Raw genomic sequence first — 27,248 nt, 5'->3', positions numbered from 1 at the left:
AGCTATTTCTCTTTGCAGGTAGAGAAATGGCTCCACAGAATCGAAGTGACCTGCCTAAGGCCTACAGTTAATAAGCAGAGTTGGGACTAGCCCCAAGTCTCTGTTAATACTTTTTTTTTCTTTACAGACTGGTTTTGCCTTCTGTCTCACAGCTGTGATAGTGTTTTATACTTTAGCGGGGGCACTGGGGACTGGGCTCCAACCCATATATTACTTAAGAATATGTTTACTAAGTCCTTTTTGGCCCTCTATATTATGTACTCTTAGACTCAACTAAGCCAAAAATCTAGATTTAATTGAAAACAGTGTGGAAACTGTATTGATTCCAAATGTAATCTCCAGGCCTTGTACAAGGAGGGAGGCACCTTAACCTTTCAGAGACAATTTTGATAAACATGTAAAGGTCTTTTGCCATATCTGTTTTCTTGACTTACATGTTTGAAGTTCCCTGTGACATAAGTTTTTGAAGCTTCATTCTTACTGTAGGAGAGACAGCTCATTCCATTTTGCTTGGGATCTGCCATTCCCCGTCATTCTTTCCCCAGCAGGCTTCCCACCTAACTCAATGAAACCCACCGTCCTTAAAACGGCCCACAAATGTTCATCACTTCTTTGACCTCACTGCTAGACTTCTGTCCTTTACTCACTCCACTTCATTTTCACTACTTATTTTTTTGCTTGTCTTCAAACACATCAGGCAAGCTCCTGGTGCACTTTGTACTTGACTGTTCATGCTGTATAAACACTCTTCCCCCAGATACTAAATGATTCCTTCCTCATCTTCTTCAGATCAAGTCATCTTCTCCATTAGGCTCTTCCTGACCATCCTATTTAAAATTGCAGCCCACACCCAACATTTCTATTCCGAGTCCCCTTCTTTGTTGTGTGTTCACCATAACACTTGCCACCTTCTAACAGCACTTCTGTTTTTAAAGAGCTCTCCAAGTGATTCTTACCTGTAGGCAGCACAGGAAACTTCTATCATAGATGTTGCTTCACTAAGTGTGACTTATGAGAATTTTAGCAGAAGTAGTATTTTAAGTATCAAGATGAATTTTAAGTTCTTAATTGTAGCTTCAAGCAAAATATTTTTCACATAATAGAACAAATCACTTGAATTAAACCTTATAGTGGCTAAATGTTAGCGTTTCCCATGCATCAGAAAGTATCTTGGCATTTGTGGTAGCAGTATATTCCTATATGTAATTTATCTTGAGGACCAACCAAATGCCTAACAACCTGAGGATCTTCTAAGTTTATTTAATGAATTCATATTATTTAAACAAGAGTGTTTAATAGTTGATTTCAGTGACCCTTTTCCTTAAAAGGGTTCAGCACTTGATATCCTTTGAATAATTAGGTTTACTTTAGAATGTTTGCCACTATTCATAATTTTTTACTTGAAAATTTTTTCAACTGTTAAAATTACATATTGTAGAAATTTTGGCGAGACAGAAAAGTGATAGTAGAAATAATGGGGGCACCTCTCAAGTTGACTACCGTTGACACTTGTTTATTTCCCTCTAGCCTTTTTATGTTGCTGTGATCCTACTTCTGAAATGGGAGTTGGAGTAGGGGTTATGTGCTTTGAAAAGTGTAATGGAGAAAATATTTCCAACACAAAGAATTAAGCATGTTTACAGTTGTACATATTTGCTTCCAGTTTCCCATCTATGTGCACACTTTTAAAAAAATGGAGCAAATAATATACAAGCACATTCTTTTAAAAAGGCGTATAGTATTATAAATAAACTCATCTTTAATTACCATTCTCCATTCTGTTCCCCACTCCATCATTGACCCTGCACCCTCACAGTACAGTTTCCATACTTGTTATCATAGAGAATATATTGTGTTGCTCTGTTTTAGTTTCTCTAAACAGTGTTAAGCTGTAAATATATCATTCTGGAACCTTTATTCCCCCCTCAGGTTTGGATCTCTCCAAGTTGATACCTACTGATCTAGTTCATTACCTTGGCTGATGGGACTCCCAGTATATGGATGTACTACAGTTTCTCCAGTCCCTTTTGACTTTTATAAATAATGTTGCAACAAATAATCCTCACAGGTCTTCTCGAACCCCTGTTATTAGTGTATTTCTAGGGTCATGTAGCTTTATATCCTACTTTTTCTCCTCTGAACCTTAAGATAATGAGCATTTCCATTGGCTTAGTATAATTTCTTCATAAAACATACCTCTTAAATCTAGACTTTGAAATATCTTTCATTTTCTTAATGAAAAATTAATATGAAATTGTAATTGAACACTAGGCTTTTCTTTTTACATCAGAGTAATTCAAACATTGTATGGGCTTTCTCTGATAGTTGTAGATAAAACATTAAGCTATTTCAACACAAAGGATTAAAAAAATTAGAAACATAATTAGTACTTGGAGTGGCTAGAGCAAGCAAGGACTGACATACCTGGGGTTTGATGTTCTTATCCCTCTTTTTCTAAGTCTAGAGAAGTTTCTTAGGTTTTTTGAGATGTCCTCTCTGTCACAACATCTTTGAGGGTCCTCCTCTGATGCCACTTCTCTGCATCTTGCCTGACAGCTTTCTCTCCCTGACTGTATCAACTCTGACACACATGGCAGTTAATTCTTCATGTCTCTTGCCCACTGCTACAGTGACCTCCTCAAGAAGAGTGTATTGTTTGTTTTGTACCCTAAACAAGCACAGTATCTGACACATAGACGTTGACCAAATATATTTTGAATAAAGGAAAGTGAGACTGTGTGAAGTGGGGGTGAGAGAGAGTGTGAGTGGGAAATAGTGATGGTCACTTTAATAAGGAGTTTCAATTTATTGAAAGTGTGGAATGGAATAGGAAGTTTTAAAAGGAAATGAGTTGATAAGGATGATAAAATGACAGCTTTGACAGTGGATCCCTGCTTTAGAATACTGCCATCTGCATGCACACAAACTGATTAAATCACCAGTTTTAAGTTAGAAATAAAGTAATTTCTTCTTGGAATTGAAATATCACTATATTTGTTAAAGTCTATATTTGTTTTTCTAGGAATAAATTTAAAAACTTGGATCCCTGAAAGATCTAGCCATCTTATAGAATTTTTTTCTTTAACTCCTTGCCTCATTCCTTGGTTGCCCCAATTTTAATCAAAACTGGGTTTCCTGGAATGAGTAAACTAAAGTTAAAGGAAATATTTTGGTCACCGTTCTTATGAAATCCTTTGTGGTTTGGAAGCCATACTCCTTTAGCATTTCAACAGTTTCATTCATGTTACACACACAGTGTAGCAGAATGATACCGGTAACTGAGCTTCAGAAAGAGAAGTTCAAATGCAGAACCTCCAAATTTAGAGATTGAACAGTAAAACTTTGGGGAAGGGAGTCAGAGAGTAGCTTTCTTAACTTTTATCATGACACTAGTTATAAACCATTTATACTATCAGTTTTCTTGGCAAGTACCTTCATAGCTCAGAAAACAATTTCTTTTAATGATTATTTTGTATAAAAAGTTGCATTGCTCTCAAGGTTTGGTCATTTTTTAAATAGAACTCTAATGTATTTTAAATAAATGCTACTGTAAGGAGACTATATAGTTTTATCAGTAATCAAAGATCTAAGATTGAAAGTCATGAATTATGGGTATCAACACCTTTTTCCAATACTGAAATTGTTTCCAGTACAGAAATACTTTAATTGTTCTCTGGATACTTTTTGCTGCTAATTAACATCTCTTTTTACAGGATTCATGAATAAAATTTTCCATCCCAACATTGATGAAGCGTAAGTAACTTTAAAAATGTTTAAATCTTAGCAGCAACTGCCCTTGATTAGAGTTCATCTCTTTCTTCATTATACAGAAGCTTCAATTATCTTTTTGGATTTTATCAGCAGATAACACTGTATGAATGGTCACTTAAATTATAGAGTCCCAGGGATATGATATTCTAAACCACTTAATTCAAATTCTATTGGACTATTTAGTTTTTCCATTTTCAGAATGGGTACTTCATTTCCCTTGATAGCCTGCTAGCATTTGTAATACTCCACATCTCCATTCTCTTTGTATGGACATGATTCAGAGATCTATTCAGTATACAGATTTTATTATTTTCAGCCCTTAAAGTATTATTTCTCAGTTTGTGAGAGAGCAAACATGAATGACTAGAGTTTCATTTCAGTTATTGAATCTTAATTATCCCTTTATTTTCTTCTAAAATTAGTGATATTTTAAAATGTGATACCAGTGCCTCCTGTTTTGTTACTTCCAGTGTTGTTTAGAATACATGATTATTTGTTCTGCATTTTTTTCCTTGTCATGGCACTAAATTTTGATATTTTGTGCATATACACACACGTATACATACATGTGGAGTATTCTGAACTCGGAGTAGGTTGTATACATGCATCATGTACCATTGTCTTTTAATACATCTATGTAGCAGTCATCCTGACAACAAGGATGTTCGCTTATGTAACTGCAATATAGTTGTCAGACTCAGGAATTGAATATTAATGTAGTAGTACTTTTTATTCTACTGTCATATTCTCCCAATGTACTTTCTAGCACTTTTTTTTTCATTCAGTCAAGGATCCAGTCCAGGCTCATGTATTGCATTTAGTTGTTATGTTTTTTAAAAATTATTTTAACCGGGAACAGTTCCTCTGCTTTTTATAAAATTGACATTATTAAAGAATATAGACGATTTATCTTATGAGACAACTGTCCCTCAATTTGGATTTGTTTGATGTTTCCTTACTATTACATTCAGAGTATGCACCTAAGGCCAGAAAACCACAAAGTAAGATTGTGTCCTTCTCAGGGTATCTTATTTGGAGGCACACAGGTTTGTCTGTCCCTGGTTACCAGTGTTAATTCTCATCACCTGGCAAAGTTTCTCCATTGTATAGCTTTTTTCCCTTTTAGTCTATAAGGAGAAACTTAAGACTTTATATACAGGGTGGGGCAAAGTAGGTTTATAGTTGTTCATATGGAAAATGATACAATAATCAATAAATAATAATGTAAGAGTAAACTGTTTCGCTTACTCACAACTGTAAATAAACCCACTTTTGCCTCACCTTCTCATTCTTTCCCAAATTACAATTTTTAAAAATGATTTATTAAAAGTATTTTTCTTAATAAATAAAAATTAGTTGCCAGTTACATGCAACTAACTTTCTAATTTTTTAAAAAATGCCATTCTTTCCATCTGTTTCAGGTCAGGAACTGTGTGTCTAGATGTAATTAATCAAACTTGGACAGCTCTCTATGGTGAGTTTGGCCATGGAATATTTTTTAGAGATGTTGAGACACTGCCTTAAAAAAATGTTGTTTGGCTTTTCTTCTCTGATTTAAGATGTTTTATTGGGAATGGGAAGGGATTTTCAAGGCCTGGATGGGAAAGTTTGATCAGTGAAAAAAATTTTTTATCATAAGTTCAAACTTTGGTTTAGCAAAAGTTTAAAATAATCTTGGGAGATTCTGAAATTAAGTTATAGTGATATATACATATGCAGACAGAGGTGTTTACAAAAATGTTTGCATATCTGTGTGTATTCAGAAGCACATTGCATTACCTTTTTTTTTTTTTTTTTAAGAAAAACTTTTAGGAATGTCCCTATGAAATAATATGTATTAAGAGGTTTTTGGGATCCTCTGTTTAAAAGGTCTAAACCATGCTATGAAGCAAAAAATAATTTAGCTTTACATTTAGTGCTGAATGAATTGCTTAGTTCTGCAAAATACTATGCTAATTATCACAGAGAAATATAAGGAGTATCAAGCCTTCTCTCCCTAAGCTTGTAACTGGGTTGGGGAGTTAAAAACATTAAAAAATATATTTAAAGTTAATTAGGGATACAACAAATTAATATGATTATACCCCCACGTCTTGAGTCTTCTTCATACATCACAGACTCTCCCTGCTCTCATGCCCCCACCCCATGAAGCTTCCCCTGATGCTGAAGCTGGAAGTAATCTATGGCCACTCTAACATTTTATAGCTATTTTTTGTGTGGAGCCTGTATTTACTTTATTGTGTTTGTCGTTATGCCTGTGTTTTTTGTGCTACTAGTCTATTTCTTGCCTGAATTGCTGGCTGAGGTGTGCATGTCTGGTTTGTCTTTAAGTCCTGGCACTCCTAACACTGTGCCTTGCACCAAATGCATTTGGAAGAATGAGTGGTCCAAACAGTTGCCAAGAGGTACAAGAAGAGGGAGGAAAGATCACTTTAGGTTGGGTTAACCACGGGCCTCCTGTTGTTGAAGAGTTGTGAGACCCTTTAAAAGTTTAAGGTACAGCCCTGACCGGTTTGGCTCAGCGGTTAGAGCGTCGGCCTGCGGTCCAGAGAGACCCGGGTTTGGTTCCCGCTAAGGGCATGTACCTTGGTTGCAGTTTGTCCTTGGCCCTGGTTGGGTCGTGCGGGTGGCAGCCACTCGATGTGTCCCTTTCACATAGATGTTTCTTTCTCTCTCTCTTCCTCCCCACTCTATCTGAACAAAAAATGGAAAATTATCCTCGGGTGAGGATAAAAAAATAAAAAATAAATAAATAAATAAAAGTTTAAGGTACAGCCCGGCTGGTGTGGCTCAGTGGTTGAGTGTTGACCCCTGTACCAAGAGGTTGGCGGTTCGATTCCCAGTCAGGGCCATGCCCAGGTTGTAGGCCTGATCCCCGGTGGGGGGCATGCAGGGGGCGGCCAGTTGATGTTTCTGTCCCTCTTTCCCTCTCCCTTCCTCTCTCTCTAAAAATCAATAAAAAGAGGAAAAAAAAGTTTAAGGTACATAAGACATCTTATTCCAGCCACTGTCTGTGAGTCACCTTATCAGACACTCTTGTAAGCCAATGGAATTCTCTGTGAGAATTACAGAGGAAAGTTGGTCACCACCAGCATACAGTTTAATCCTCCTTTTTTCTCATCCTGATTGTGCCATTTAAGAATTATTTCCTCTGCATAGTTTTTTCCCCCTAATTTTTGTGTGGCTGGTACCTTTGTTTCTCACCTCAAACATTACTTCTAGAGAAGCCTTTTTTCCTAATTACTCCATCTAAAATAATACCTCTCCAGCCTGGCTGGTGTGGCTCAGTGGTTGAGCATTGACCCACACACCAGGAAGTCACCGGTTCGATTCCCAGTCTGGGCACATGCCCGAGTTGTGGGCCCCACCCCCAAGCAGGGGGTCATGCAGGAGGCGGCCTATTGATGTTCTCTCTTATCGATGTTTCTATCTCTCTCTCTCTAAAAATCAATAAAGAAAAAAAATTGAAAAATAAAATTAAGTAATGCTCCTCCATAGCACAGCACCCTGTTTAAAAAATCTGTCTTAAAACCAGTATTTGTTTATTTTTTATCTTGTCCTATGAGATTGTAAGCTCCACAAGAGCAGAAACTTTGTTGTGTGTGCACATGCGTACATACACGTCTAAAACAGTGCCTGGTGTTCTGTTTGGGTTCACATGTTTGTTGAATTAATGAGTGAATTAATCATGCCCAGTACTGTTTAACATGAGAGTTTTAGGGAAATTACAGCTTATAAGGAGAAGAGGTTACAAGAACATATACTCTGAGGTTGATTAAATGGATGCCTTTAAGATGGGTGTTTTTTTTGGGGGGGGGGGGGCTGGTAAAAATGTTTCATGGCAGGCTGCCTGGAATATCTGATGTAATGATGTCTTATACTGCATTCACATTTTAGAAATGTACATAACAAAATACTGCAAGCTGGTTCCAATTACAATAAAGTAAATTGGACGTTAGTTTAACTAATTATTTTACTATTGACCAGAAAACCTTTATGGAAGAGGTTTGCTGATTCGCAATTACCTCACATCTCAGAACAGATTATTTTTTTAAATAACAGCTTTATTGAGTTATAATTTACATACATAACATTCACCCATTTAAAGTGTGTAATTTGATAGGTTTTAGTATATTCACAGTTATGTACAATCATTACTACATTTTCATTATAAAACATTTTTATCACCTCAAAAAGAAACACCGTACCCTTTAGCTATCACCCCTTTATTTTCCTATCCCTCCACCCCCAGTCCTAGGCAACAACTAATCTACTTTTTGTCTTTAGATTTGCCTATCCAGGACATTCCTTATAAATAGAATTATACACTATGTGGTATTTTGTGACTGGCTTTTTTTTTTTTTTTCCCATTTCATGTAATCTTTTTAAGATTTATCCATGTTGTACTATGTATCACTACTTCATTCCTTTTCATGGCCAAGTTATATTCCATGTACAGATATCACATTTTTATCCATTTGTCAGATGATGGACATTAGGTTGTTTTTACTTTTGGGCTATTATGAATATCTGTGCTCAGGTTTCATTGTGGACATATGTTTTCATTTCTCTTGGGTATTTTACGTAGGCGCAGAATTACTGGGTGAAATTGTGGTAACTGTTTAACCATTTAAGGAACTGGCAGACTTTTCCAAGATGGTTGTACCATTTTACATTCCCATCAGCAGGTGTCAGGTGTGAGAGGTTCAGAACAGACTAAAGCAGGCAGCCAGTATAACTAAGATTTCATCACATCTATAAAATGTTAGAACATGTTCTTGTATTACCTTGCAACGTATTTAATAAGTAACATGAATTAAACCTCATTGGTCAAAGTGAACTTTTATTTTTGTATTACATGTGTATGAGTTACTGTTAAATGTTCCATAGTACTAGAGCATGGACATACTAACATTACAGGTAAGTGCAGAAAAACAGAATAAAAGTATTTGGAATATAGTCCAAAGTACATTGTGCATGGGAGAATTGTTTTGATATTTTACTCAAATCCAAACTATTCCTCAAGAAAATTTTAGAATTTTGTTTAAACTTAAATTTTCTTTTATGGAAAGTTTTAAGAGCAGGTAAATGTAGTTTATATCAAAGTACTGGTAGAGAGGGTTGGTTCAAATTACCTTGTTTCTTAAAAAAAAAATTTAAATTGATTTTAGAGAGAGGATGGGGGGCGGGGGGGGCATCAGTTTGTTGTTGTACCCATTCATGCATTCATTGATTCATTCTTGTATGTGCCCTGACTGGAGAACCCACAACCTTAGTGTATTGGGATGGTGCTCTAACTGAGTTACCTGGCCAGGGCTACTTAGTTTCTTTTTTTAAATTTTATTAGAGAATTTTTATAAGATTTATTTGAGCCAGACTAACAGCACATGCTGGGCAGCAAGATCTTCAATGCTTCTACCTTGTTTTTTTTTTTTTAGTCTTACCTGATCTTGATATCCAAACCGAATTTTTATTACAAACTGCTAAAGCTTCTGGCATTGAAGGTTAATTGGTGAATTCTGAATCACTCAATTTTTTGCTGTGATTCTTGAGAGAATCTTCATTCAAAGGACAAAAATCTAATCTAATATGAAACCGCTAATATGAGAAAGTTGGCATATTAGCAACAAATACTCAACTGAAAAGCAAAAGGCTTAACCTGGGGGCAACCCAACACCTCTGCTATATAATATGGTAAGGAGCAGGGAGTTACTTGTGAAATTTCCTGCAGTTCACTTTGCCCGGGGGCAATGTACTATGCAGTGGGTGTATGTATGTATAGTATAATAGCAATTCCCAGTTGAAATTTCAGATTTCAACTTATCATAGCTTGGTAATAAACAGTGTTTATATTTGTAGCAAGTTTAGTCCTCTACTCTGTTCCCCAACCCCTCAAAAAGAACATAGATTTTTGGCAGCCCATTTGACTTGTTGCTCCTGTTCTCATCCTGGTTTTCTTTGCCAAGTATACATGCAGTTTGTTCATTCAGAAGCTCAGAATTGGTATAATTGTAGTTTAATCGCTCAGTAATTTTTAATTTTATATTATTTAACTTTGCAAGAGAGCTAATTACAGTGGGTAATTTGGCTAATTTTCTAAAGATGCTTGTCATCAGTATGAAGTTATCTGTTGAGTATGAAGCTTCTATTGTTGCTCTTGTGACATTAAAAGGAAAGTAGCAGATGCCATCACAAAATTGATTCATTTTGGCTTCCTGTATGATAGCATCTTTTTTTACATTCCTTCCTGCTTGCTCTTCCAGACAACAATGATAAAAGCTCTGGAAAACTTAAAATGCAGCCAATGGAATCTCTGGATTTCAGTTTAAAAAACAACTGTAATTTTAAAGATTGATAGAAGGAAAGCTCATTAAGCCATAGGTAGCTTTTTAAGCTCCCCCCTTCTATTTTTGTTTTTTTTTTTTACTTCAAGATACAGTTTATCCATAGTGTCTTTTCAACCCAAATTCCTGGAAGCTCATGTACCTTCACTGGAATACAGCACTAATTTCCCTCCCACCCTTCTGGGCCATGCATACTTGACCCCTGCAGATTGTGTTTATCTTTCCAACTTTCCTTTTACTCATTTCTTGACTAACTTGGTAAATTACTTATTTTGTAGATTAATTTGTGGACATAAAAGGTGGAAGAAAATTTTCTTATAAAATCGGGCAGTTTATAATTTTATCTTCACCCTTACGGTTGCTAATCAGTGAACTGGATACTTTTCTTATTTTGTGGCGGAGAAAAATCAACTTTTGGAAAATAACTTCCCCTAGGTCATCTGATGAGTCAATAACAAACGAAGTTGACCACAACAAAAGGAATGTTTCAGGGACTTTGAGATTAGTTAGACAAAAAGAAACAAAGTTTCTTTTACTAGGCATTTAGAAAAATTTTAAACCATGAATTTATTTAATAGTACCAAACTGTGGCCTAATGAATTTAAGCTGCTAAATGAATGTAAGCTTTCCCATATTGAAAATACTAATTTTGTCCCTCTTTTCAGTTAGATAACCTGTAAATCTTTCCAAACAATTCAAATTTTGGCTGATGGTGTGAATGTATCTTAAAATAATGTTTTCTGTTGAATTAGTGTTTGCTAACTATGTTTATAGACTTTTTAGTGTAGTTACACAGACAAGAGATACATCTTTCTGTCTACATGGATAATTGGCTAACAACTACTGTTTGAATAGGCTTGGAAATGCAGTATTGATCCATCAGTGTTGGAATCATAAACATGATCCTGCCTTTGAACAGCTGGATGTCATTGTGAGTCTCTGAGGCAGACCAGGTAGAGCAGTTTTTTTCAAGTGCTGTGGGAGAAATGTCAACTGTAGTAGATAAAGAAGAAATATGCTGAGTTTGGGATTTGAGGGCTTCAATAGTACTTAGCTCTATCATCCATTTCCTTTATCTGTCTGCTTGGAGATATTCAGATGTGATACTGGTATGAGGCCCAAGAGTTTAATTAGCTATACACAGAAAATGGGGTCTTTTGGGTTGAATAACTTAGCAGAAATTCATTAAAACTTCACATTCACTGGTGGTCAATCAACATTAAAACCATGGAGTGATTCAGGCTTTGTGGATTGTGGGACATGAGCCAGGCTATGAAAGACAGCCACAACTTTGTTCTACTTTCTTTGGAGTTAGAGTTGCAGGGCTCAATTGAGATTATATGGATTTGTTTTCCCTTTACTTGCATGTGATCACTGTGGATAGGTAAAGTCTTTCCCCTTGCATGGTCACTTATCTTGTAATTGCACAAAGTTATCTTGTTCTTTATTGACGTTAAGTACAAACCAAGTTATTGTCTAGTAATTAAAAACTTTAATAATGTGTTTTAGTATGACTGTAAGAATATTCAAGTAGTTAGTTATACATTAACTGCCCTCATTTTTGAAAGGTTAATAACAAATTCTATTACCATGTTTTAGCTTGCAATCGCTTAAGGTAAGCAGGGTCATGCCAGGTTTAAACTAGGAAGGATGACCTCTAAAGAACACCTAAATAATGTGGCAAGTATTTTGAGATTGACAAGGCAACAAGGGAATTGTTTTGATGAATAAGAGCCTGTTTTCTTCATTTTGATCTGAGTATTTACAGTTTTTATTTTCTTTTATGGATCTCTACAGTTAAAATACATTGTGGGAGATGATTTTCTAAATTGGTGGAATGCTTTAAACTCTTCATGTTACGTAACTACAATAACTCTGGTGGGTGATCTGGCACTTAGCAGAATGTATCTACTATTCCTCCAGGGTTTAGTGCCCTACATCTTTGACATTGCCCTTTCTTTCTTTCTTTCTTTCTTTCTTTCTTTCTTTCTTTCTTTCTTTCTTTCTTTCTTTCTTTCTTTCTTTTTTTTTTGTTCAGATAGAGCGGGAGGGAGAGAGAGAGAGAAACATCGATGTGAAGGGACACATCGAGTGGCTGCCACCCGCACGACCAACCAGGGCCGGGGACAAACTGCAACCGAGGTACGTGCCCCTGGCGGAAACCGAACCCGGGTCTCTCTGTACCGCAGGCCGACGCTCCAACCGCTGAGCCTAACCGGTCAGGGCGACATTGCCCTTTCCTCAATAGAACAGAAATACCTATTTTTAGCTTGCAATACTTGAAAACTGTAATGCTTCCACTAATGAAATTAGGTATATCATTTATTGCAAAAATCTTTGAATGTCTAATTACTAATTCTTACTAATTCCTACTAATTGCTCTTATTTCTTTGTAAAGTTGTGAGTGGGGAGGTGCTTTGTTTTTTGCCTACATGACCCTCTTCATGAGACCTTATTCTATCTTTTAAAAATCCTCATGTCTAACATGAAAACATATGTAAATCTGGTGAGTTCAGACTTTTTGTAAATTTTACCCAACACAGAAGACTCTCTCAGTTAAGTAACTAGATGCATTCTTGAATTTATCATCTAGCAGATTGGTGGCTGCATATATTATTCTATTAGTACTTGGTAAACCAAATACAGCATGGCTACCCTTGTGGCCAGCTGGTTCTGCCATGGTTCCACAGGTTTTTGTGGTGGTCTGCTTCAGCTCCCCATGTTTGCCCTTAGAATAGCTGTGGAAATAAGCTCTTCCTAGTTGAAGTTGGGTTCAAATTATTTATTTTAGAGAATGTTATTTTTAATCTCAAAGCCATTTCTTACTTCATTTCTTTCCTGTCTGAGGGCATCCCTCCTGATTGGCTTTATTGTAGTTCTCAAGGGAATCTGCTTCTAGACTGCTGCTTACCATGTCTTTTTCATACATACCAGCTGCTTGCTTGATCAGATGCAATGCAGATCCTCCAGTTGATGAGATATATAGGTTTCTGACTACTCTTCTTTTTGGGGTGTGTGTGTGTGTGTGTGTGTGTGTGTGTGTGTGTAGAATTTCACTGTTGCTTAGTGTTCACAGATTGTGAGCAGGAGAACATTAAAGTAAAAAAACATTCAAATCCATTGTTAAGATTATAACTTCGTAGGAGCTGATAAAAGAGTAGAAAAGTAAAGATCTATTAATTAAACCCAAATTATTAAATAACTGATGGAAGTTTTATTTATTTGCCCTGTTTCAGTTTTACCAAAAAAAATTGGCTGTCCTATGTTTGGATGTAAGTTTATTATACATATAGTAAATACCCCAAACCAAAAAAAAAAACAACACCTTGTTGAATGAATGAAATAGAATTTTATGGTTGATTTGTTTTTTTAAATTCTTACCTGAGGGCATTTTTGCATTTATCTTGAGATAGAGTGGAAGGGAGAGTGGGAGGGAGGGAGGGAGGGGGAGAGAGAGAGAGAGAAAGAGAGAAACATCGATATGAGAGAGACATATCAAGTGGTTGCCACCCACACTTGGGGGTTGGGGACAAACTGCAACCCGAGGTATGTGCCCTTAGCAGGAACCGAACCTGGGCCTCTCTGGTCTGCGGGCAGACACTCCAACCACTGAGCCAAACTGGTCAGGGCAATGATTTTATTTTGAATACATTATCAATTCATGACTTGCTTAGCAGTTCATGATGAATTAATTACAATTCCTTGAAAGATGAGCAAACAAAAGTCAATCAGTGGGATTTTGAAAGGTCAGCTGCTGAAAATTTGTAGTAAATCAAGGATATGCATAACATGAAATTCCAGGTGATCCCAACTTACTACTTAGTCATTAGGTTAAACTGTAATGGCCAAAAGCCCAGGGAAAGAGATCTGTGTAAGTCACAGAGCAAATCATCAAATCACCTCCTTGTGATGTTTGCCCATCTTTCTTCCTTTCTAATTTTGAGCATTCTCTTCCTTTCCTTTCAGACCTGCTCCCCGATGAATTACAGAACAGTTAAATGCCTTCGGGAGTGGTGGCTAGCTTGTTGATTCTCAATTTGAGAAGCCAGAGGCCCTCCTCCGGAGGGGAGGGGGACAGTAAAGTACAACTTTGTTTGGGTAGCATGCATGCTTCTGGAATATGAAGACTTGTGAAGGAAAACAAGGGGAATTGCTCTTAATGAGAAATGACACGAGTGATTATTTTAAGGAAGCTGATTACATAGGCAAGAGTTGACAGCCTGGAAGGCCAACCAACAGATGGTTGACTTGATCCATGGCAGGGGAAGCAGAATAGGAACTAGATGCATTTTATTAAGACAAGTAGCAAGTCTGGGAAACTGACATACAGGGAAAACAGGAGGAAAGCCTAACCATGGTCCTTCCAGAGGTTTGGTGCCAAGGAATGGGGTGTTGGAGTCAACCTAGCTATTAAGAGAAAAGAATTGCTTTTCAGGGAAATAATTTTAGACATGTTGAGTTTGATAAGACCAGAAATATAATGGGCTGATTAGAAAGAATTGGTAGTTATTAGCATAGGCTTATTGTAAGATGATGAGCTTCCCAGAGTGAGAGTGTATGAAGCTAATTCTTAAAATACAAATACTACAGAATTCACACTACTGATGTCTTCCCAAACAAGTTTTTCTCTATGTTGTTTGTTTGGCTTTAAAAAGAAGGAACCCAGGGCATTGGGCATCTGGGAGACAAGGAGTAGAGTTGGAAAAGGGGGTGAGAGGTGGCATTTGAGAAGGCTTTGATGGTTCTAGGCACCTGACCATGACTATACTGTATGATGGTGGTGTTTTCTGAGTTACAGCATTTTAGGTGTTAAATCTTAAAAACAAATGAAGATTATGTAAGTTCAAGATGACTGCCTGCTTGGTAATTGTGGTTTCTGGTGGGGCAGACCACGTGAAACTGGGCATCCACAGTGCTTTAAGCTGAAGATAGCAGCACGCTTTACAAGAGTTTCCATTTTAATTTTCAAAGGAAATAAAGGAAGAATAAATAACTTATGGTCACTGGTTCATAAACAGCCAAGAATAAAACATGAGATGTGTGATTCATCCCCTCCCATGTTTTCTTCTTTAAGCAATGCACCACCTTATTGTGAGTCACCTGGAGTAGGGTGGCTTTACTTTAAGAATTGGTGCCTTTTTTCCCCCAAGGGTGACTCATTTTAATGAACATGTATTCCTTAAGGGATGCAGGTAGCTGAAATTTCTACCCAGAAGATGGCATATTTGTATTACTATTTTAGTCTAGTCCTCTTTGATGCAGTTTGAAGTCTATTTTATAGTCATTTTTAGTAATATGTAATTCTTCCTTGTAAGGAACTATAGTATTATATTCTTTTTACAGATGAAAAAATTGAGATGCAGAGAGGAAGAGACCTGCCCAAAGTCAAAGAACCAGTCAGTCGATGACCTGAGATTAGACCTGTGGTCTTCTAGGTTTTTCATCTGTTGTTCACCTCTAAGGAGCCAGCTCCCCTTTTGCTGGAAACAGTTCCGCTTAATGGAATTTGCTCTGCCCAATATCCACAGTGTGTTAGGTGATACCCATCACCTATTCTGCTCTAAAGCAGCCCTTTAGTACCTAAAATGGATCTACTTTTTCCTGCCCCTGGTTTGGAATACCTCCTCATGGAGGAAGTGATGGTTGCTTAAAGGGTGTGCAGAAAAGGATGATGAAAGGGTCAGGGAGGGCTACTCAGCTAGAGCCTCTTCCCCAGCTTAGATGCCACGACAGCATTTTCTTAAAGAACCCACAAGCAAATAGCCCTCTTCTCATTTGGTCTCTGGGAATAAAGGTTGCATAGGGTAGGTAGTGTTTTCTGGCTGTGCATTTCTACACACCCTCACATGCAGCGCACACGCATGCACCAGCCAATCCAAAATCAGAATCCCTGGGTTGGTGGGTATGAGACCTCAGCATGCATATTTTGAGAAGGATTCCATAGGTAAATCTGATGGACAAACAGCCAGGACCTAGATTTGCCCATAAACCATTACCCTTGACTAAATGGGATAAATTACTGCTGCTTTAGATGAGAGATCAGTTATGATATGAATGTTTCTAAAAATTAAATATGAATAGAAATTATTAGTTTATGTGTCTGAATGGAGGAATGAATATTATAATATTTTTAATATGAATACTGATAAGATCAGGCTGAAGAGTCAGTCCTAATGGACTGCATTTTGATAAGTGCTTATTTAGTCCAAGGCAGAAGTAAAAGCTGGTTATCATAAACCATACTTCTCAGGAATCCTGGGACTTCCTTTAAAAATGAAGGCAGCCGGAATAGAGCCAGCTGATTGTAATCTGTAGCTTGGGTGACCCATGTCTGGCTCTCTATCTTTCAAAAAGTAGAAAGTTAGTGTGTTTTCTTAAAAAGACTTGTGAGCCCTGGCCAGTTTGGCTCAGCAGTTAGAGCATCAGTCTGTGGACCATAGTCTTGGATTTGATTCTGGTCAAGGGCATGTACTGGCCCTGGTCAGGGTCCTACGGGAGGCAACCACGTTTCTCTCTCTCCCCGTCTCCCCTTCTCTCCCTCTCCCTCCCTCCCACTCTATCTGAGATAAATGGAAAAAATATCCTCGGGTGAGGATTTTTTTTTTTTTTAAAGGCTTGTAAAATGATAGATGTTTTTATTAACAATTCTGGGGGAAATGTTTATTATGATAGATTTTTCCAAAGATGAGCATCTTCATTTTTTGTTTAGGCCTTTTCTGCCAACATATTTATCTTGAAATAAGATTTTGTGCACATCTGTATGTTTGAGAGATATTTCTTTGGGGAGGACCCTGTTGGTAGTAATCGCTCTGTTAGCCCCTTTCAGGAGGAATGTGTCAATGCTTTAACATCCTGACCGTCAAAGGTTGCTATCTTTACCCGAAACTGGGCTGCATACTTTCCCTTTTCTGCACTTCTGTGTTACAGATGTGACTCAGCACATCTGTAAAATGGATCAAAAGTATGTTAATGCAAGAAGACAGTAGACACAGGAAGGAAGAACCAATAATTGAGGATTCTTTTATTTGTTTGGAACAAATATCTAGGCAGAGCCACTTATTGAGAGCTTGAAAAACTGCAAGTAGTGAGAAAAGGTATAAAATCTCTTCCTGGAACATATGAAACACCTGGTTATGAAACATGTCTGCAATATTTAAGTCCTGAAGCACTTCTGAACATTACTTAAAGCAAGTAAAACTTGTACTCTTTTTTTTTAAGGTTTTGTTGTGTGATAGGAACACTTAGCCGCTAATTTTTCTGAGAGTACAGTGTAGTGAGGACATGGTAGGAGAAGCCCCCAGTTCACTATGTGTGGGTATCTGAACAGCCTGGGGCTACTTCCTGTGGTTGAGCTACTTGAAAACAAGCATATTGCCTCTGTGAAGTATCAGGCAGCTCAGCCACAGAAACGTCAGAAACACTTAGAGACCATCTTGCTGGCCTTAAACTTGTGAAAAAAGAAAGCTTTGAGGAGAAGGTGGCATCTCTGAGGGTATATGTTTTGATGCAGAGGCATGGGGAGCTTGTGCCATCATGAAGTTAAGACAGTCGGTATTCATTTTATCTGTTAACAGAGGTAGCATTTTGGATAGGCCCAGGTTTGAAATCCAGCAACTTGGGCAAGTTACTTAACCTCTTTCTGCCTCTCTTTCCCATATGCAAAATGGAGATAGTAATGGTACCTACTTCATTGGTTGCAGTGAAATTAAGTGTCTCTGTAAACTGTTGATGAGTGCCTGGCTTATAGTAAGTGCTCAGTATAAACTGTTTCTGCTGCCATTACTGTTAATATTTTTAGTGTAACTAATCTTATTAACTCTTCCCTGCTCTGGGAGCATGTTTAATTTGTAAAACTTCCACTCTCCTTGTTTTTCCTTCTTACTTTGCTTACTTTTCAGCATTTTCTACTACTGTTTTAATAACCCACCCACCCAAGGATAAAGAGAAGAAAAGAAAAAGGTTTCAGACTTGTCATGTTTTATTAAATATGTCAAACATATGCAAAAGTAGAAAGGACATATTTATAGGAAAGTGCTATTTTTAAAGATTAAAAAAGTAAAATGTCATTTGAAGCATGGAAAATAGAAATTACAAGCTTATTGCCTTGACATAACTTTTTAAATATTCTGTGGATACATACTGTACATAGTTGTAATTCTAGAGAACATACCATTTTATGGATTTTTCACCACCCAGCATTAGAGCATAAGCATTTTTCTCTGTCCCTTAGCCTTGACGAACAATTATCAATGGTTTATACAATGGGTAATTATTGTTTTGTTGTATATGTTGCTTCCTTTTTAAGAAAATTATAAGTAAAATGGCAGTGAAAATCTGCAGATGGTTGGGGCTTATCTTGGTAGATTTTTTTTTTTAATCCTTATTAGAGGATGCTTTTCCATTTATCTTCAGATAGAGTAGGAGGGAGGGAGGGGGAGAGAGACACACATCAGTCGGTTGCCTCCTGCACAACCCCGACCAGGGCCAGGGGTCAATCCGCAATCAAGGTACGTGCCCTTGACTAGAATCGAACCTGTGACTCTTTGGTCCGTGGGCCGTCACTCCAGCTGCTGAGCCAAACCAGCCAAGGCAAGGAAGTTTTTTTTTCTTTTCTTTTTTTTAATTAGGAATTTGCATTTTTTTCCCTGATATATAGGAATCTTACTATACTTCGGTTCCTTGGAAAGTTAGCTTTATGAAGGTGAAGTAGCCCCAGTCTGTGTAATAATACCAAGTTTGTAACTTGCAGTAAAAGGTAAACCTGCTGTGTGTCAATGTCTACATGAGAACAGGACTGTGCTGGCTGTCATGGGACTCTCCATACATTGCTTTCTAGACCTGAGCTGTTCAATACGGTATCTACTAGCCACTTGTAGTTATTTCAATTAATGAGAATTACATAAAATGAAATGTCCAGTTCCCCACAGTCAAACTAGTCATATTTCATGTGTTCAATAGCCACATGTGGCTAGTGGCTACCATATTGGACAGTACAGCTACACTGTTATCATTGCAGCAAGTTCTATTGAATAGTGCAGTGCTAGCTTATTCTCTAACTGCTCACTTCCTTAACTTTATGGTGACAAGGAAGAGCTACCTCCTGTTTGTAAGGTTTTCTAGAGCAGAGGTCGGCAAACTTTGGCTACCTGTTTTTTGTTTTTTTTGGCTACCTGGTTTTTACATAAAGTTTGGAACACAACTGCACCTGTTTGTTTACCTATTATATATTGCTGCTTTTGTGCTACAACAGCAGAACTGAGTATGGAGTAGTTATGACAAACCATATGTGGCCCATGAGCCTACAGTATTCACTCTCCCTTTATAAAAAGATTGCTAATCCTTTATCTAGACCACAGTTTCTCAACCTCAGCACTATTGACATTTTGTTCCATATAGTTATTTGTTGTGAGGAATGTCCTGTGTGTTGTAGGATGTTTAGCAGCATCTCTGGCCTCTGTCCACTAGATAGTAATAGCACCACTGCCCCCTCTCACACCCAGATGTGACAACCAAAAATTTCTTCAGACATTGCCAGACATCCTCTGGGAAGCACCATCACCCCTGGCTGTGAGAACCACTAATCTAAAGTGATGCAACTTGATAAAACATCCATTTATAATACTTCTTTAAAAATACATATAAAGAGCAGAATAAATTAAAAGTAGTTTTTATGCCTGGCTGGTGTGGCTTAGTGGTTGAGTGTTGACCCATGTACTAGGAGGTCACCAGACCAATTCCTGGTCAGGGCACATGCCCAGGTTGTGGGCCTGATCCCCAGTAAGGGGCATGCTCTCTCTCATTGGTGTTTCTATCTCTCTCTCCCTCTCCCTTTCTCTCTCTCTAAAAAAATCAATAAAGAAAAAGAAAAAATATTTTTTAAAAGTAGTTTTTATGCTGTATTAGCACTCCCTCCTAAAGAGAAATGTTTCCTTTAACATGATAGAATAACCAGAGTAGGGCAGAGAAATGGAAGCACTGAAGTTCTCACTGTCTGGTAACTGGGGAACAAAGTTACATCATCTATGAAGTTAATGGGGACATGTGGTTTATTTTACAGGTTTTCAGAGTCTGCTTGATGAAACACTATGTGACTGCAGGTTTTTTGTTAAATATATGTGTACGCAGCACCTTGTGCTGAATCTCGCAAGAGGGGACTTAATAAATGTTTATTAAATGAGTATTGATAAATGCAACAAATTAGTTCTTATCTCTCATTTATTATTTTAAGTTGTCCATATAAGCACTTACTCTCATTACTCAGAATAATTGAATAACTTTATTAAAAGTTAATGACAATTGAATTAAATGTCAAGACCTGTAAAATTGTGTATTTTTTTTTAAGATCAGGTGCTTGAATACTTTTCAGAATGGGGATTTTCCAAGCTGTAGAAAAGGGCCATGTTAAGAGATTAAGTACTGATTTTGTTTTTGTTTTTTTGTTTGTTGAGAGAGAGAGAGAGAGAGAGAGAGAGATGGAAACATTGATGTAAGAGAAAAATATTGATCAGCTGCCCTCTGCACGCCCCCTACTGGGGATTGAGCCCACCCACACTCCGGGCATGTGCCCTGACGGGGAATCAAACCAGGACCTGTCAGTCCATGGGACAATGCTCAAGCCCCTGAGCCACACTGGCCAAAAGTACTCATTTTGTAAGAAAGTAGAGTATTGGGGCACAAGTTTTAATTAATAAACAATATATATAGTATTTCTACATTCTCGATTTAGAAAATGGGGTGAATTAGAATTGGGAAAATTGCCTTTCAAAGTGAATATCGGGTATACCTTTTATCTGGTTCTTCAAATTAAAAATAAATTAAAAAAATGTTTAATTGGTATTGAGAAGAATATGTAACGTAGATCACATATAGTGGAGCACACTTCCTGGTTAAATATCCAGGAAGGTAAGCAGTTTGACTTTTAAACTGAATTTTAAAATGAATTTTAGGTGAACTTGTTTGTTCCGTGCATGATGTATTTCTCTTTGTTTTTTCCAGATCTTACCAATATATTTGAGTCCTTCCTGCCCCAGTTGTTGGCCTATCCCAACCCCATAGATCCTCTCAATGGTGATGCTGCAGCCATGTATCTTCACCGACCAGAAGAATACAAGCAGAAAATTAAAGGTAAGATGGCAAACAGTTTAACCTGGAGACAGAAGAACTTAAGTCTATTGGGCTTTGATCACCCTTCTTAGTTACTAATAATTTTTCTCAGGCCTAAAAAGACATAGCTGCTGGCTGGAGCAGAGCTCACTAGCCTCTGTACTTCTGAGGGTCAAAGACAACCTTTGGAAGGCTGGAAGTACTGTACTAGCATGGAAGGAGGGAAGGAGAGAAAAAGGGCAAAAGGAAAGATGAGAATGTGGGAGGCTTACCTGCTGGGTGGTAGTAGATGTAACCCTGCCAGAAATACCTGTGGGCACCTGTTCAAAAGAACCTTTACCTTGCCCTGGCTGGTTTGGCTCAGCAGTAGAGTGTCGGCCTGTGGTCCAGAGACACCCGGGTTCGGTTCCCACTAAGGGTGCATTCCTCGATTGCAGTTTGTCCCCAGCCCTGGTTGGTCGTGTGGGTGGCAGCCACTTGATGTGCCCCTTTCACGTTGATGTTTTTCTCTCTCTCTCTCTCTTCCTCTTTCTCCCTCCCACTCTATCTGAACAAAAAATGGAAGGAGAATGTCCTTGGGTGAGGATAAAAAACAAAACAAAAAAAGAACCTTTACCTTGATTTGCTTCTCCTTATAAAATTAGAAAATTGGACTTGAGAATAAAGTATTAATTGAAAGGTATAATCTCACATTTGTTTATAGACGGTAATCATCCTGGCCCTTCAGGAGGACAATTACCTCTGGGAGTTGGAAAAATAATTGCCAAATCCATCATTAGACTTTTAAAAAATTATATCATTTTACCTGTTGAATTAAAAATACCCAGCTGGCTTCTTTTCTAGCTCCCATACTGATTTGCTTTTACTTTTGGAAGTTTTCATCTACGCATATTTCTCTCCTACTGTGCCCTGGTGCTATGGGATTTTTCTAATAAAACTTGAAATGTTCTATTGAAGTTATAAATGTGTTAGCGATGGTGGCACTAGTTTCCACGTCCATTAGGATTTAGAATCCTGTTTTCCCATTCTTAAACAGTTTACATGCTAATGGGACATGAATTTCATAAAAAGGAAATAAAATTGGCAAAAGAACGATTATAGCTTCACATGGGTTTACCAGTGTTCATCGTGTTGTTCTCTTTATCTGTATATGCTTGAGAGTGTTCATAAGGAAAAGTCTGGATACATAAAGCTCTCCCAAAAAGGAAAATAATTTGTAGGCCTGTTCTTCTAAACAAATGGAAGGTGTTGGTAAATATCCAATTTTTAGCACACCTGCCCCATCTGCCTAGCAGTTTAGAAAATTATCTTCTGCAAAGCATATGCCCTTTTGAGGCTCATTGTGAGAGATGGCAGTAGACCTAATTAACGAGAGCTTGAATACATAGATCTTCACTTTAACTGTACAGGTGTAAGACCAACAGGAGCATTTGGGGCACTGGTGGAACATGGTTGGTTTCCTTCTCTTTGTTTTCTCGTCTTCTCTGGTCCCTCAATACTTTATCGAGATAAATAGAAATAAATCTACTCTTATTTATTTATTTTTTATTATTATTATTTTTTAATCCTCACCTGAGGACATTTTTCCATTTTTTGTTCAGATAGAGTGAGAGGGAGAGAGAGGAAGAGAGAGAGAGAGAGAGAGAGAAACATCAAGGTGAAAGGGACACATCTAGTGGCTGCCACCCGCATGACCAACCAGGGCCGGGGACAAACCACAACCGAGGTACGCGCCCTTCACGGGAACTGAACCCGGGTCTCTCTGGACTGCAGGCCGACGCTCTAACTGCTGAGCAAAACCGGCCAGGGCGAGATAAATCTACTCTTAATTAATTTACTTAGGTCTCAGATGCTTTGCAAATTAATTTATGCAACAGAATATCTACATAGCCAAACAACACGTATTTCAAGAAAAAGTTTCAACCAGATAAAATCTATAATGACACTGTATTAAAATTTTCTTTTCTTTCTTTCATTTTTTTTTTTTAATTCTCACCTGAGGACATTTTTGCATTCATCTTCAGATACAGCGGGAGGGAGGGAGGTGGAGGGGGTAGAGAGAGAGAGAGAGAGAGAGATCAATGGGGAGAGAGACACTGACTGGTTGCCACCCACACAACCCCAACTGGGGCCGGGAACAAACTGCAACTGAGGTATGTGCCCTTAGTGGGAAATGAATCCAGGATTCTCTGGTCCATGGGCCGACACTCTAACGGCTGAGCCAAACAGGCCAGGACAACACTGTATTAAAATTTTGACAAAGGAATCACTTAACAGTGTCTGCATCCCACAGATACCTCGGTGCCGAACCTGTTTCTGCAGTTCTTAAGTTCCTTATGCCGCAGCAGTTGAACACTAGTCCTATTTTGGTACATGTCTGCTATAGTACCCATTGCAAGAGAAACTTAGCCTACATTTTATCTTAGAATAGTAGCTCTAGTTTAGGGAGCTCTAGGTTTCTGAAATGTTGATGTTGACTATCATTTTGTCTTCCTTAGTAATCTAAGAAAATCATGGCTGTCAGACCTGAGCTCACTCCGACTTCCTACTGTACCTTTACATATATCCATCCCTATCATTTCTTCGTTCCATCTAATAGGAAATAAGAAATATCCTGTCTTATTTCTCAGATTCCCCCCACCAACCTGTGATCTCGTTCTCCCATGCTTCCCCTTCCTCCTAGCTCCTCTTCCCCCTAGACTATCAGACATTTCCCATTTCAGAAGCTTTAATCTGCTCCTATGGATTCCTCTAGAAGTCTTGCTATTTATTTCCTTTATTTTTCAACTTCTTGCTTCCTTGCCTTAAATTCCTGAGGTCTAGTTTGTTTTCCCTCCTATACTGAATCTGATCTCATTTCTTCCTAATGTTTTGGACCTTTCTCAAGACATGTTTTCATGGTCTTCTCTTCAGCTTTGATATATTTTTCCCCCCATTTTTTGTTTAGATAGAGTGGGAGGGGGGGAGAGAGAGAGAGAGAAACATGGACATGAAAGGGACACATCAAGTGGCTGCCACCCGCACGACCAACCAGGGCCAGGGACAAATTGCAACCAAGGTACATGCCCTTAGCGGACACCGAACCTGGGTCTCTCTGGACCACAGGCTGACACTCTAACCACTGTGCAAAACCGGCCAGGGCTGCAGCTTTGATATTTTACCTCTCACCTTTCTTTTTTTTTTTCTTCTTATCCTCACCCGAGGACATTTTTCCATTTTTTGTTCAGATAGAGCGGGAGGGAGAGAGAGGAAGAAGGAAGAGAGAGAGAGAGAAACATCGACGTGAAGGGACACATCGAGTGGCTGCCACCCGCACGACCAACCAGGGCCGGGGACAAACTGCAACCGAGGTACGTGCCCTTAGTGGGAACCGAACCCGGGTCTCTCTGTACCACAGGCCGACGCTCCAACCGCTGAGCCAAACCGACCAGGGCCCTCTCACCTTTCTGAAAACATTTCTCATTCCATTCCCAAATATGGTCATTCTCTTTTAAGATTTTGTCCTTTAGCTTCCTCTTCCTCCCCTACCCTTAGGGAAGCCTATTCAAACCTCAGAAGTTTAAATAATCTTCTCCAGGTAGATGATTTTTTTTATTTCTTTTTTTTTTTTTAATTTAGTAGTAGTAGTAGTATTTTTTAATCCTCACCTGTGGATTTTTTTCTTCTATTTATCTTCAGACAGGGTAGGAGGGAGGGAGAGGGAAACATCGATGTGAGAGGGACAGATCAATTGGTTGCCTTTCGCCCTGGCCGGTTTTTCTCAGCGGTTAGAGCGTCAACCTGCGGTCCTGAGAGACCCGGGTTCGGTTACCGCTAAGGGCGCGTACCTCGGTTGCAGTTTGTCCCCGGCCCTGGTTGGTCGTGCGTGTGGCGGCCACTCGATGTGTCCCTTCACATCGATGTTTCTCTCTCTCTCTGTTCCTCTCTCTCCCTCCCACTCTACCTGAACAAAAAAAAAAAACAATTGGTTGCCTTTCACATGCCCTGACCAGAGCCAGGCACAAGCCGCAACTGAGGTATATGTCTTTGACCGAATTGAACCTAAGACTCTTTGGTTTGCGGGCTGACATTCTAACTGCTGAGCAAAACCGACCAGGGCTTTTACTTTTTTTTTTTAATCTTCACCTGAGGACATTTTTACATTAATCTTCAGATAGAACTGGAGGGGGAGAGAGAGAGAAACATCGATGTGAGGGAGACACGTTGATTGGTTGCCTCCCGCACAACCCCAACCAGGACTGGGGATAAACCACAACCGAGGTATGTGCCCTTGGCCGGAATCAAACTCAAGACTCTTTGGTCCGCGGGCGGCGCTCTTGATTGCTGAGCCATACCGGCCATTACTATTTTTTAAATATTTTTCTTTATTGATTTTAGAGAGAGAGGAAGGGAGAGGGAGAGAGAGATGAGAACATCGATTGGGCATCTCCAGCATGCCCCCCTGGGGATTGGGCCCACAACCTGGGCATGTGCCCTGACTAGGAATCAGACCAGTGATCTCTTGGTATATGAGTCGATACTCAAACACTGAGCCACACTGGCTGGGCCAGGTAGATGATTTTCAAAAAATGTGTTTAGGTGTGACCTCTCTCCTTAAATTACTCAGTGGACATTTCCACACCTAACATCACACACAGGTCAGTGTATGTGCCCTTTCTTACCATGAACATTATCAGCATTCATACATACGAGTTGATGCTGTTTTATCATGTAAATATTGGACTGCCTGTAGAACAGGACACCATTGGCACTATCTGAAGATATGTCATTTCCCTGCTCAACCTTCACTGAGTGGCACCTTAGCTTGCCATTCCAGGCTCTCTGCCGCTGTGTGTGGTCTACACCTTGCCTTTATTCGTCTAAGTGCATCAGTATATGACAGGAAAATTAGGTGAGTTTCGGATACCCAACTATATTATCTTTCTTAGTTAAGGAAAGGTTCAGCACTATAGAAAAACAGAGAACTTAACCGTGTGCCCACCATTCAACTCTAGATGAACCTGTACACTTGGCCTTATTTGCTTCAAATTTTTTTTAAAGAAAGAAAACAAATGTAGTTCTTTCTCAAGGTTGTGTTTTAACATTACAGCCACTTCCTTCTCCCTCCTCCCTCTGTGCTTTTGGTGAGGCTCTGGCTTTCCCCTGGGTGGTGTCTCCTACACCGCAGTGACAGGCCCTTCAGGGGTCAGTGCAGATGTGACTCCTTCCTGGCTCTCGGGCTGGAGTCCCTTCCTCCGTTCCCTCTGATGGCACTTAGCAGCTAACCTACTGCCCTTTCTCTTCATTTCTGTCTCCTGCTCAGTAGTGACCTTGCTCTTCATTTTTCTCTCTCCTGAAAGCCCTTGTCCTAGTAAGCACTTAATATGTCTGTGTTTCCTTGAATATACTTAATTGAGAAGGCTGATACTATCAAATTACAGTGTCAGAGTGCAGTAGGAAGTGAATATTTTTATTAACATAGAAAGTAAAAAGAAGGTGTATCATCACATTTTCCCAAACCATCAAGTTTGGAGGAGGGCAGCCATAATGGTCAGCCAAAAAGGAGTTATTTCTACAAAGGAAGAAACAAGGTAGCCACCTATTAGAGACTAAAAGTAAAATTACTAGGGCTTTAATAGATATTTCTCTTCTTCTAAAGGGTAAACTGAGGTCAGTTTTTACCTACTTGGGGGCTTTTATTTTTCCCAATTCATGTCAGTATAAAATTTTGTCACTATGAATTTGTAGGACTCTAAGTCAGAAATCTGCAAACTTTTTTGTAAAGGGCCAGATTTGGCCACATATGGTCTCTGTCACATATTCTTCTCTCTTTTTTTTAAACAACCTCTTAAAAATATACAAAAATATTCTTATCTAGGTTCCTGCACTAAATTATTCAAATTTGGCAGGCCTGTTTGGCCATTTACTTCATCTTACTCTTTTATTTAGTCCTTTTAATTCCTTGGGAGGAAAAACAGCTTAAGGATATGAGGATATGTTTTTTTCCTGCTGGCATTCTGAATAGGATTCTAACTGCTTTGTCTCTTCATA

At 38.5% G+C, this 27,248-nt stretch overlaps 1 protein-coding gene across 10 annotated transcripts in view; it reads left to right on the top strand.

The window, feature by feature from the left end:
* The window catches only part of UBE2H (ubiquitin conjugating enzyme E2 H), a 123,987-nt gene that overhangs the window by 94,515 nt on the left and 2,224 nt on the right, over positions 1-27,248 (top strand). For 8 of the 10 annotated variants that reach the window (XM_036246610.1, XM_036246607.1, XM_036246603.1 and 5 more), the window contains exons 4-6: positions 3,714-3,753; positions 5,193-5,245; positions 21,111-21,239. In XM_036246610.1, coding sequence (XP_036102503.1) covers positions 3,714-3,753; positions 5,193-5,245; positions 21,111-21,239 — 222 coding nt within the window. The remainder of the gene's footprint in view (positions 1-3,713; positions 3,754-5,192; positions 5,246-21,110; positions 21,240-27,248) is intronic. The other 2 variants (XM_036246606.1, XM_036246605.1) reach the window with 1 other exon arrangement.

The sequence above is a fragment of the Molossus molossus genome, unplaced genomic scaffold (assembly GCF_014108415.1).
Source record: "Molossus molossus isolate mMolMol1 unplaced genomic scaffold, mMolMol1.p scaffold_m16_p_7, whole genome shotgun sequence".
Classification (NCBI taxonomy): Eukaryota; Metazoa; Chordata; class Mammalia; order Chiroptera; family Molossidae; genus Molossus; species Molossus molossus.
The sequence above is the reverse complement of the archived record's forward strand: the minus strand, read 5'-3'. Positions and strand labels throughout refer to the sequence as shown.